General features: G+C 39.6%; 1 protein-coding gene across 1 annotated transcript in view; it reads left to right on the plus strand.

Moving 5' to 3' along the window:
* LOC140243024 (nose resistant to fluoxetine protein 6-like) overlaps window positions 1-13,914 on the plus strand; it is a 44,589-nt gene that overhangs the window by 7,875 nt on the left and 22,800 nt on the right. The window contains exons 5-13 of the mRNA XM_072322767.1: window positions 1,658-1,806; window positions 3,211-3,286; window positions 3,800-3,887; window positions 4,241-4,479; window positions 5,544-5,711; window positions 8,473-8,566; window positions 10,088-10,367; window positions 11,131-11,210; window positions 11,778-11,891. Of these exons, the coding sequence (XP_072178868.1) occupies window positions 1,658-1,806; window positions 3,211-3,286; window positions 3,800-3,887; window positions 4,241-4,479; window positions 5,544-5,711; window positions 8,473-8,566; window positions 10,088-10,367; window positions 11,131-11,210; window positions 11,778-11,891 (1,288 nt within the window). The remainder of the gene's footprint in view (window positions 1-1,657; window positions 1,807-3,210; window positions 3,287-3,799; window positions 3,888-4,240; window positions 4,480-5,543; window positions 5,712-8,472; window positions 8,567-10,087; window positions 10,368-11,130; window positions 11,211-11,777; window positions 11,892-13,914) is intronic.

Raw genomic sequence — 13,914 nt, forward strand, 5'->3', positions numbered from 1 at the left:
CCAAGAAATACAACTTATCAATAGAGGAGACATTGCTCTACAATAACTATATTGTCAAAAGGGTGAACATTCAAAATTAATCCCTTGGGAAGTGTCCAAATTCACACCTAAGCTCACGCCCTCTTGTTACAAAACATAGATATCAGCAACGCAAATACCGTTGTTCTAGCGTGAATGGTTGTAAAAGTAGTCCCGGCAATACAGCAAATACAATTTTCATCGATGACAAGTAATAGAAATGATAGAACAGACTTAACTTGACAAGATCTATACAGTGAAGAGGGTGCGCATTAAACGGCAACCCTATGGGATGTGCCAAAAATACTTCACCTCACGGCAATATATATATATATATATATATATATATATATATATATATGTATATATATTTATTTTTTTTTAATGATTTTTCTTCTTTGGTTCCATTAACCCCTTTTATGGTATTTTAAACTCAGTTTTTTTATTTTTGGTGTGTCATTACAGTAATTTCTATTACACAATTAGTTTTTTGTTTTTTGTTTTTTGTTTTTTAATGATACATTTTGTCTATGCCGAATTCAGAATACATATTAAGTCAGTCTCCATGGTCTAGTATCTTTTAAAGCTTGTATTGTTTTGTGTATATGTGTTATACTTGTATATGATTTTTTTTTTAATGAAGTCTATTGTAATCCAATGTTTTTATCATGTATATGTACACAGGGCTCCCCTGGAAAGCAGTTGTGAAACTGAGGGGACTACCCTGTTTAAATATGACGGAATAAATAAATAAATAGATAAATGAATAATATAGAAAACATATAATATCATATAACGGGAATATGTTCCAAACGTACATGTTTTCGAAATTCCATCGTGCCGTATAGCAAAGGCACTTTTGTATCTAAGAATGCAACCAATTACTAGAGGAAGCATTGCTCTACAATAACTACATTGTCAAAAAGGTGAAAATTCAAAGGTAATCTTTGGGGAGGTGTCTAAATTTACACCTACGCTCACAGCCTTATTACAAAATACGGATATTAGCAACGCAAACACAGTTGTTCTAGCGTGAATGGTTTTAAAAGTAGGTCCGGCAATACAGCAAATACACTCTTACATCAATGAAAAGTCATGGAAATGATAGAAGATTTACCTTTCAAGATCTACATAATAAAGAGGGTGCTTATTGAAGGGTGATCCTGTGCTGTGTGCCCCCAAATGCCCTTTATCCTCTTGGCAATATAGAAAACATATATTATCATATAACGCGAATATATATGTTCCAAACGTACATGCTGTCGTGCCTTATAGCAAGGGCACGTTTGTTTCCAAGAAATGCAATGTAATCAATACAGGAGACATTGCTTTACAATACTTATGTAGTAAAAAGGGGTGTACATTTAAAGCGACCCATTGGGAGGCGCCCAAAGTTACCCCCTCAACCCCGCGTCCCCATCTGCAAAACGTGAGTACTGTTGTTATGAATGTACTCTTGCATTTACCACTAATTTGATTTTATGTAAATTATTTTTGTATGACCAATTCGAAAAGGTGGGTAAATTTCATGTGGGATATTGTGAGGACGTATACTTTTTTAAAAAGTTAAAATTTGCTTGTTATATGATAGTTGCCAGTTGATCCTTTTTTTAAGCCACTTTTTGGCCATCGTCTGCAGGCCTAGAAGGATTCAGTCATGCTCAGCTTCGATGGGCTGTCAATGGTAGGGAGGATCTTGTAGACATCGTCTCTACTTACCAGGACAAATGCCTTAGTGAGGGCGATGTAGATGACAAGAAGAAGTACTGTCTCTTCTCCGCTTCTGGGGTAGGCATATAGGGAGTATAGGCCATGTGTAATGGTTGGATGTATAGCCTACCCCCCCCCCCCCCCCCGGCCCGGCATATCCCCTCTTAATGTAGAGGGACTGCCTGACTGGACTGCTGCTAATGGTGTAGAGTGACTGTACTCCAGGTGCGGGAATGATTTCTGTGACTGGATGGGGTATAACTATAATGTACAGGATTCACCTGAACGTTATTGTAAAACCTATAAAGAAAAACTTTTCCCTTGTTATATCAGATGTGCGATAAATGACAGAGGGAAACGTGTCAACAGCAAAAATAGAAGTACATGTTATTACAATTTTCATCATGATCTTTTTAGTCTAAACCATGCATAGACTACGCGTGCCTTGGATGAATACATCTTAGTAAAAGAGTTTTTAATGAAGAGATGAGGCACATGCAGAGTAATTTTCCTACACTACGCAGGATGATATCTTTAAAGACAGAATAATGAGAACAATCATGTAATTGAAAACATTCACAGTTTTCAATCAATTTATCTCTTATTAATCATTTTTCTTTGTTATTTGCCAGTAAGAAATTCCGCGTAGAGTCCTACATGTTTTCAATCAACATAAATGATTTATGTCAATTGCGATTGAATTTCAAATGTATAATAAATGTGTCTCAGACGCATCGCTCTCAATTATGTCAAGGCGCGGATACATTGATGTCTAAAGGTGCAATCACTTCAACCGACTAAAAAAAAAAGAAAAAAATGGCGACCCTTTTTTTTTTCTGCTGTCAATCATATTAATCTGAAAAGAAAGTGAGGTCGTCCCTTGATTTTGGATTCTCTTTGACCATGAAAACTAGGTTTGAAAATGCGTTTGACTCTTCTTCGTATCTTTAATGATAGCCTAGAGATATATGCGGTTTTCAAATGTGTGTGGGACAACTATATAGAACAATGCTGTTTAATGCAAGCATTTTAGTGAAATTTTTGTGAAAAAAATTATGAGAGATAAAGGTATCAGGAGCACAAAATGAAAACTGTGTTGGGAATATCATGTTGCATCCACTTTGTTTGTTTTTGTTTTGTTTTGTTTTTTGGCTCTTTGTTTTGCGAGAGAAGATGCATTTTACATCAATTTAATTTTTCAAAAATCCCGTACCACCTATAGTTTATGATTACATTCTAATAACGATACAAGAGCATGAATGCAATTCTTCGCCTTGTTACTTCTTGTATAATGTCATATTTGTGGAAATTTACTCGTATCATTTTGCCATTGTTATTCTCATTCTCCTCTATTTGACCTATGATATATCTGCTCTAGAAATTTTGAGCACTTACAGTTTGATCTTGCACAATTTTGTGAGACTACATGCAGTAAGAATTCAAGAAGTGCAACCTATCTCGTGTTATATAACTTTTCAACAGCTTGGCCTAATGACATGGGGAACCTGTTTTCCGAATACATGCAGCCAGGCTGAAATCAAAGCTGTGTCTGATGAGTGTAAGTGAAAGACAACTTAATTATCAGTAATATGTACACGCATTTACCATATTCCTGTCATGTTAAGAGGTTTTGATGGTGCAACAGGTAAATCCCTAAATAGGCTAATAAACTGAGTTTTTGGACGTTGTTTGAGTTTGTTAGCAGTGGCATGTTGATTGTAGATAATAAACTATAAACAATGTAAGGGGAAATGAAAGCTGCGATGAAAATAATAACTATCCCCGTTTTCATCCAAATTGCAAAACCTTCCTTTCCGTAGAGCCGTTTTGTGATGGAGCGTCATATCAAAGGTCAACGTTTTAAGTAAATTATTATTGTCTTTGGGATGTGTGTTTGAGAAATTATGATTCTGTGGCCTTTCCACATCATTAACTTCTTTGATCTCCGTAAACAAACAAAACGGCTTAAAAAAGACTCAATGTTAAAAACTGTTCACCTCTCAACCCAATTTTTCCAATCTTGAGCATAGACCTAAGGTAATGTGTCTTCACACCGTTTTCTTATCCTCAGTTTGGCTGGCCCTTGGTGCCCCTGAGCCATTTGGAGTGTACGAATGTATGGGCCCAGAGCCATGGCGGAAAGCGGACATAGCATTCTTGTAAGTTTGATTTAAGCATTGATTGCTGACATATTGTGTCAGATCTCTCGTACTGCTAGCATGTACACGGAATCAAACGAAGTGAATCAAAGTTATGCATTAACACATTTCTTCAAAATCGTCCAATAACTTGTAACATAATTCGACAAAATCCGAATTACCTGCAGGAAATTTAGTTAAAAATCATCTTGTGTACCTCCAGTGTCATACCATATTCAAGTTTCACATTTTGATCATATACCTGCTCTACATGACTCGTGTATCACAATTCAACTTGACAGAATACCATGGTAACTAAATAACAGAAGACACTGTAAACGTTTGAACACGGAATGTTCTTCTTGCATTAACAGGTCCATCTTGTCGTTACTCGCCTTAATGGTGGTAGTAGGATCTTTCTATGACGTTTTCTTGCACAAGCTTGTCCTGAAGAAGATTGTCATAGACACTGATAACTGCCGCAACGGTTCGGCGTTGCTCGATGTTACGAACACAGCCGGAAAACACAGGATCGCCCTTCCCAGTTCCAACCCACAAACGCCAAAGTCGAAGGAGCAGAAGAATGAGAAGCCACAAATACGACTTGGTTGGGGTAAGGGTAGAAACGCAATGATTCCTTCAGTTGGAGAGAGTAAAACCGTAGAGTATACAATGAATATGTCACAATTAGTTGACCTCAAATGAGTGGTACAACTGTATTGGTATTTGTGATGCAAGAAACAATTGCTATAGAAGGCCACTTTGACTCGACGTTTGAACATTGCAAGTGTCGAAACTGCCGGCCATTGATCTGAATGGACTTTCGGACTTGATTACCAGACAAATAATGCTAACAATGAAAGAAACACACGAGTTTATTTGGACAGGTTCAGACAAACTATATGTATCAATTAAAAAACAAAACAAAACAAAACAAAAAATGCCGCTGATTCTGAAGACAGATGATCAGGGATCCGTTAAAACACCAGTACTACTTTGTACGGCTTATTTTCTAAAATCTAAAACGTCTAATTCCCGGTCTCGTCTTCTCACTTGAAATAATAGATGCACATTCACGTTGTAAAATCACAAAATGTTATGTTTTTATGTCATAAAATACTTGTAGTTGTTTGCTGTACTTTGTTTGTATGAAAATATTTTGAACTTCGATCTCACTTTCCTAACCTTATCACATCTACTGATTTAATTCATTAATGCGACGTCATTTTTTTTTTCAACCAATGGGCTTTATAGTGCTAGTTCTAGAAGTGTAAATAAAAAGAATAATTATATTAAAAAGCCATTTAGAGCCTGATTTTTTACTCGATATTATTGATTTGCATAATCAATGTTGCGGCGCCAATACATGACATTTCCCACAATGAATGCGTTGTAACCACTGTCTTCTCTCTTTACTCCCTCGTCGTGTCCATATCAAGTATCATTTATTTCTGCACTTTGCACCAACTATATATATATCCCCTCTCACCGCCCTCAGGTGCTACATAGGCCTACCCTATAGAGCATGTACCATTTGAAAATAAGATTGAATCTTAATTCTCACTTTTCCTCTCGCTTTTTCTATCAAAATCCCTTCATCCCTACGCTTTGTAATCTTCATGCACATTGTATACCACTTTCTGTTTCAATGCCTGCGTGACATACCTTGACGATCAGCTATACTGGACGGAACCATGATGTCCTTCTCAGCAGTGACGAACGGTCGCAAACTTCTCAGCGCTAAAAAGGCCGCCGGCAACATGGCAGTTTTGAACGGTCTCCGCGTCATCAGCATGTTCTGGATCATCTTGGGACACACCTGCCAGTTTAACATCCCTTACATTGGTACTATCGCCTATACTTTTGCCACTCTTTCGCTATGATATTGTTGCTGTTGCTTTTGGTCCAACTGTAGTCACAATAGTGCGTGAACAAAACATTTTTAGCGGCACTGCCTCTGCCCCCAGAGAATAAAAAAAAATGTATATGTTGGTGCCACCGTACGTTCATCAAAGTCAATTATGGACCCTGTCAGCTCTAAGATCTGTATTTATCTACGACTGACGATAAGTCTGGTTCTGCTATGAGATATACTGTAATTAATATACTTCAACACTTCGTGAGTTTACTGAACAAAAAATGCAGCTCTTATGCTATTTACTTTTCCAACAAAACTTCATGAACAAAAAAATATATTTTTACAATAATTTCCCACAAAAAAAAAACCTATTACAACTGCGTTCGTATTCACATCAAAGAAATTATAGAAACGTACAGGAGCAATCCAATAAGATAATATAATATGCTAATAAATCCTTTCCTCATGTAAACACATCCTCGACTAATCTTATAAACACATCCTAGACCCGGGTTGAATAAAATACCTGTGGTTCAATACTTTACGGTGCGCACGTGTGGTTTCAATGTATACTGTCCAACGGAAAGGGGGGGGGGGGGGTGTAAACTAGTCTGTGCGGTAATGCAGAAGTTGCCTGGATAATCGCAATGTCGAGGATGTCGTCCGGCTGGCGGGAATTGTCGTCGTGTCGACCGAGATGCCACCGCTTGCACCGGAGGACTACCAAGATACGGGAATTCTGTCAGGGTAGCGGGAATTGCCCTCACGCTAACCGAGATGCCGTTGAGAGCTACTAGCGATGATTCCGCCGAGCGTATTTGCTATGCCGTCGAGATAACGATGATTCCGTCGAGCGTATTTGCTATGCCGTCGAGATAACGATGATTCCGTCGAGCCCAGCTCGTCGGTGTCGATCTATATGGGGATATTATAACCACCTCTCATAACATTATATATTCACAGGGTAATTTCAATCATGAACCACAGTTCAATACTTCCTTATACTTAACCAATAGTGCTCCTATCTTCCACCATGACAGCAGACCTATACATACTACAGAAATAAACCATCGCCATGTATATACTCATAACTCTCTTAACATACTTCTAACTTCATTCACTTTAATTATAAACAACAAAACCTGGATTGTATTTTCCTGATACAACCATAGAAAACCAAAATATACTGTATCCACAGCTATCGCTGTAAATTTAACCATTCCACCTGAAACATTCACCTACTGACTTGGCCTGTCTTCCTGTGCCAAATTACAACAAATCCTATTGCACTCTTATACAACATATCCAATCTGCTATGTAGCACAATCTTTACTCAAACATACTTAATCCACATATTATTATAGTGAACCAGCGAACATAATATAAATCTCTATATACAAAAAATAACAATACTGACAAACTCAGAATATTGCAAAAACAAATTAATACAGCTACAAAACTACTTACGTCTGATTTGGTGTTCAGACCCTGAAGTAATGGTGAGGAGGAGACTTCAGCTGTTGTCAGTGCCTGCAGCGTATCTTGCGCGTGCCCTGCCCTTATGCGTGGGGCTGCTGTGCCATGACTCTCCTGCCTGAAATGCAGCGCTGCGTTGTAGGCCGATCAGCTACCTCTCTACTCCTATCACCAGTGAGTTAGAAGAGCATGTCTTGCTCTGACAGATGTTCAGATCCAACTGATTTTCCCCTCCAAATTTACTTTCCTTGTCGCCTCTAATATAACTCCACCCTCTACTGTGCTTAAACTGGTTCCAACTAGCTTTCCCCTTTTTATTACCTATCCCTTTTCTTTCCAACTAATTCCCCTTTTGACTTTAAACCTATCTATCCCAACTATCTCCCCCTAACTAAATACCTATTCTTTCCTACCAACTCTCCCTTTCTACATTAGCCATTCTACCCTGACTCCACTGAGCCTCCCTCTTTCTTCCACACTGTCCTTTCTCCCTAACCACTTCTCTCCACCTGACTTGCCCGATTCTAAATTTCTATGCTGTTTACGCCTGCTGTCCCCATTTCCCACCTGATGGCTTGCCTGAACAAAGGAATCTCACACATTCCACACTCGCACTCTCAGTCACATCGTGACAGACCCCCCCCCCCAAAAAAAAAGCAATTTACTCACGTATCACGATGTGCGTGATGGGTAGAGTACTTCGAGAGAAAGCAGTTGTAAAGGCCTATTACAGCTGAATTCAAGAGACACAAGGGGCTATATTATCCAGATAGGATGGTATGTAAAGCGTTCCTTGCATGTTGGATAATTCCTTTAGTTACTTGGTACAGATACATGTATGTACTCACAAAACAAAATTAAATAGCATATCGATGTCCCCTTTGCACGATTGTTTTGTTCTAGCCTTGGGAAATACAACTGCATCTTACCCTTGCATGAGTTGGTCCCACACTGAGTATTTAGCCAGTGGTTCTAACGTGAGCGGCATTTCAATTTTCCTGTAAGCTCAGTATACAAAAGTATCCGAAAATGAAATAACGTTCATTAATGTGAAATAAAAAAAAAGGGGGGGGGGTGCGTGCTAACGAACCTTCAGAGTTACATATGCGAACCTTATTTTTTTTTTTCGGATTAACAAACCTTTGAAATAGTTTGTAGATTCACAAACTTTTGGAAAAACGAGCCGTAATCTGTGATATTTGGTGCTTGGCGAGTAGCCTATTCCTTTGCTCTGCAATAACAATATTGTTCTTATTTCATTTTCCCGTGCAGATAACGATGCGCAAGCTATTGAGCTAACCTCAAATTTCGGATTCCTGGGGGTTGTGAATGCATCTTTTTCTGTTGATACATTCTTCGTTATGAGGTACAATGTATTTGTAATCTTGAGTGATATTGATCAGGCAACCTAATGTAGTTGCCCGAGTTGATATGTTTTGTGCAAGGAGGTTGTCGTTTGGAATATTAAAGGACAAGTTCACCATCATTAACATAAGGATTGAGAGAATGTAGCAATATTAGTAGAACACATCATTGAAAGTTTGAGGAAAATCGGACAATCCGTTCAAAAGTTATGAATTTTTGAAGTTTTTGTGCAGTCACCGCTGGATGAGAAGACTACTGCAGTGTATGATGTCTCATGCGTACAACAATATAAGGAAAATATAAAGAGAATTTCACAAAATTTCATCGTCATCAAAAAGTATACATTCCCTTGACTCGTTACTAACATATGTTATGGGTAATATTATTCCCATTGCCTTTAGAAAGAGGCAAGTCAAGTGCTCTTTTATGCGAAAAAAGTGAAAATATGTTGAATTTTCTTTACATTTTCTTTATACTGTTGTACTCATATGACATCACGGGCCTTAGTAGTCTCCTCATCCAGCGGTTCCAACACAAAAATTTTAAAAATTCATAACTTTTGCATCGATTGTCCAATTTTCCTCAAGCTTTCACTGATGTGTTCTACTAATATTGCTGCATTCTCTCAATCCTTATGTTTATGAAGGTGAACTTGTCCTTTAAGTGCTTATAACATAGTAATTTATATGCACGAAGTGTGTCTTTTGTCTTTAAGACTTATCTGGTATCATGGTTTTATCGCTTTTGCGCAAGTATATCAGCTTGCTGATTCAGCGAGAAAGCCATTATTCTTGAAAATTATTACCATCTGCAGTTATTCGTCTCCTCACCAGTTGACTTCCATCAACGCCTACTTTTACACACTGTAACAAACTGATAAAATGTTTGAGAAGAGTGAAATACAGCAATCTTCAGCTCTCGGCTTGTTTCGCATCAGAAATCTGCTTATGATGATAACAAGACGCGTTAATGCTTTTCATGATTATTATTTTGATATGATTTTTCAACAATTTTGAACTGAACTTGATTTCACATGCAGAGATTTTATAAAATGATTATCACTAGAGCAGTAGAACACTACATTCCTAAAGATTTCGAGATACGACTTACATGCGGATGTGTCACAATCCGTTAAATCGATGTTGCCTGGAAAATTAATATAGAATATGTTACGCTTTGATGTTGGTTTCATAGTATTATGTCGATGAGTTAATTGTATGCATACTGTTTCACTTGTTTTTGTCTAACACTGTTGAATGCATATATCACACCATTAACACAAGACAATGCAATCTACTCGACGCAATGGTTAAAAAAAAAAAATACAGCTATTAAACAAACTTGAAAATGTGACAAATTAGAAAGAGGACCGTATTGATCCTCTGCTGAATCCCGGCAAAGTACATGAAGTACATTTTGTAAGACTTTTTTTTTTCCACAGTAACTAGTTGATGCAATTAGCACACATATTATTGATACTTGCACTTACTTTTATTTCCACTTGTTGTGCACGATTTCTTAGTGGCTTTCTCGTCACCTTCTTCACGTTGCGGCAAATAGCCAAGAAGAATATGGATAAAGTCTACAGTTGGGGTATTTTCTATTTTCACCGGTGGTGGCGCCTCACCCCTCCCTACGCAGCAGCAATGGGAATCTGGGCCCTGCTTAAACCCCATTTTGCTCAGGGTCCCCGCATAGACGCTCAACACGAACTGGTCAGGACCGCATGCAGGGAAACCTGGTGGGCGCACTTTCTCTACATAAACAACCTCTATCCATGGCCTGGAGAGCTGATAGATACTGTACGACACCTTTCTGAAAATGTGCTGTTTTCCCAATGATCGATCTATTGTAGGCATTTCATAATTTTTTCCCCACTATTATTGACGGAATGTACAGTAATCGCGATGGTATAAAGCGACGTACCAGGTTAAAATGAAGAACCCGATGAGTATGCTAAGATCACAGGTATGAGGCGATTTAAGACTACTGCACAAACTTGCTGTCTGTTAGACCACATAAATACAATCATTACACCAAATTATCGAAGAATATAATTATGATGGACTCAAGAAGATGACACAGTTGCTTGGTACACGTTCAATGTTTGTCGAAAAGAATTTACGAAATTTACCAAATCTATGTCTTCAAGGCAAGAAAGAAGAGAATGATACAGAAAAACATATATATATATATATATACTTTCAGTAGTAAAAAAAAAAAGAAAAAAAATGAGTTATTCTTATATTGCAGAAAGAGAACCAGTTTACTCTGTACCGCCACAAAACTGAAGATGGGCACGGTCTCAATTGAAAGTGCCCTAATTCATCTCGCATGTTGGCATGTTGGAAAAGTATGTTTTGTTGTTCTGCTCCTATACCAATGACAATTTTTTCGAAAATGTACGTATAAAGACATGTCAAAGCACTCTTTATATGAAGATAAATATTAATTCTGCAAAGATTTTTGTTTCGTTCCAATTTTGATGATTAAACATGTTCATAGTAGAGACAAGGAGATGCTGGGGATCATTCAAGTTTTCATTTTCTCTGGATTACATTGCAGTGCATGGGGTGGTCTTGGTATTTGGCGAACGACATGCAGTTTTACATCATCAGTCCGTTTATATTACTCATGCTTTACAGGTAGGCCAGTGTGTTTCTTACGGTTTTCTTTCGCAGCGTTTTTTAAGTATACTCTGCTCTCAAGAATGTGAAAATTAGGAAAGAGAAGTAGGCCGTGAGCATTGTTATCAGAAAGTGTGAAGTCTTTCATCAGTTTCTGTTATATATACAGGTTTTTCTCTTCCCATTGGCAACAGATGGCTTTTTCGAAAACGGCGCTGTTTATATGTGTGAACACATCAAAAGAAATTTTAAGTAACAATTGTACAGGAGATGTAAACACGATCAGTATACATACGAGCAAATATTTCATAGACAGTTATATGCCGAGTGTAGCTCCAGTGTCTGATAAGGAAAATTTACAAACACACTGGAGAGGGGAGACCACTTAAAATAGTCCATATAAACAGATTGTTAAAACCTGCATTTGCTGAAACAAATACGAGGAGTTGTGTTTGTTCAAGTTTCTCTTCACTGTTAAGCGAGGGTAGACAAGATTATGCTAACACGCGTATGTCTTGGTGTTCATACACATAAACCTTTGAAGATGTTAGTTGTAGTGATTTATCCTTGCTCTTAATTTCCTAGGAATGGAAAGACTGGTCTTGCTTTGCTCACATCATTGTTGGTGGCGTCTCTTGCTTGCAATGTGGGACTAAATTGGTACTACGGCTACAACTTTAATCCATACGGCACTCAACCGTGAGTAATGACTATTGTGTACATGGCGTATGAAGGAACATTTTTCTAGGGGGCAAAAATATTTTATGTGCAGTATTTTGAGTATTTTGAGTATTTTGGGGTGTGTGTCGGAGGAGGGCGTCCCCCTCCAACACTAGGGAGCTTTTCAATTTTTTAGAACTGAAGTTTAACGATTTGGTGAACACTCGGGGAATATTTGGAACATATTCAACTGAATAGAAAAATGCAATAACTAAGACAATTTCTAGATTGTGACATCTTTCACACATTTTTTTCCCTCTTGTGCGTCGTCACTGTGTATACTAAAGGGGGCGTATCTCAATGGGAGGAGACTTAGACCCCGTTTACAGTGCGAGGCTCGGCCGCGGCTCGGCCGCGGCCGAGCCCTCCTTCATTTCAGTGTAAACGCGCAAAATGCCAAATGCGAGGCCAAAATTGGCCGTGCATTTGGCCACGCTCTGGAGGTGGTCTCGGCCGCGGCCGAACCCGGCCTCTTCTTGGTGTGAACGCAAACTGGGCCAAATGCGCGGCCAATTTTAGTCTGGCTTCCATACCCTCTGCCCGTACTCTTTCGCTATTCACGATATTAACCCTCTCAACGTCGAAAACTAGTATAGTTTAAGGTGGTTTTGCCCTGCAAAGGATTTTTCCTTCGGCAAAGGCCTTTGCCCGAACGGCGAATTCGTCGCCACGGAATCCAGTTGGCAAAGGGTCTGAAAACCAGGCTATACCAAATTGCGTTTGTTTACAAGCAGAGAAAATATTGAAAGGTTTGAATTAAAAGCGCGGCGAGCCCGGCAGTGTAACGGACAAAATTGAGGCCGTTTACAGTGCGGGGCTGGGCCGAGCCCACCCTCAATTGCGGGACCGAGCCCCGCAATTTGTCCGTTTACACTGCCGGGCTCGGCCGCGCTTTTAATTCAAACCTTTCAATATTTTGTTGTAGTGGCGCTCTGCTTGTAAACAAACGCAATTTGGTATAGCCTGGTCTTCAGACCCTTTGCCAACTGGATTCCGTGGCGACGACGTCGCCGTTCGGGCAAAGGCCTTTGCCGAAGGAAAAATCCTTTGCAGGACAAAACCACCTTAAACTATACTAGTTTTCGACGTTGAGGGGTTAAGATCGTGAATAGCGAAATAGTCCGGGCAGAGGGTCTGGAAGACAGACTAAAATTGGCCGCGCATTTGGCACAGTTTACGTTTACACCAAGAAGTGGCAAGACCACCTCCAGAGCGTGGCCAAATGCGCGGCCAATTTTGGCCTCGCATTTGGCCTTTTGCGCGAATACACTGAAATGAAGGAGGGCTCAGCCGCGGCTCGGCCGCGGCCGAGCCTCGCACTGTAAACGGGGTCTTTTTTGCCGCGACTTCCGCCACGATCAGTCGTCGCGGTTCCTGCGACTCGAAAGACCTAAAAAAATGGCTTGCGCTCTCTCCAAGAAGGCGGCTCCAAGGTGACTTCAGATACGTCTCCAAATTAAGTGAAACAATATATATATTGTTTTTTTCGTTCAAAAATCGCGGAGACGTCACCGAGACATATGGATTAACGCCGCGATGTCTCACCAATAGGTCTCTGCAAAGTGGCGGTGACGTTTTAGAGACCTCGTGAATAAAATTAGTCTCCGCAACTTGGCCACGACTAGAAGAAGGTGACGTTTCCGCGACCAGCTGTAGAGTGGGAAGAGTTTCAAAAAAAAAAAATGATCATGTTTGATTCTCTCGCGACTCTTCGAAGATTCGGCTACATGCCAGAAGACATCTCGGAGATTCGGCTACATGCCAGAAGACATCTCGGAGATGTCGCGGAGACATCTCCGCATGACCATTCATCGGTCCGGGGGACTCAAGTCGCCACCAGGCTGACAACTTAAAGTCTCCAGCCAAATGAGAAACCCACTTTAGTTTATGGAGATGGACCTAGCGGCAGTGGCGTATCTAAGGGGGGGGGGGCAAGGGGGGCACGTGCCCCGGGCCCCACTCCCCGGGGGCGCAAAAGACGAAAAAACCGAAGAAGAAAAAA

Source organism: Diadema setosum, chromosome 2, assembly GCF_964275005.1.
Source record: "Diadema setosum chromosome 2, eeDiaSeto1, whole genome shotgun sequence".
NCBI lineage: Eukaryota > Metazoa > Echinodermata > Echinoidea > Diadematoida > Diadematidae > Diadema > Diadema setosum.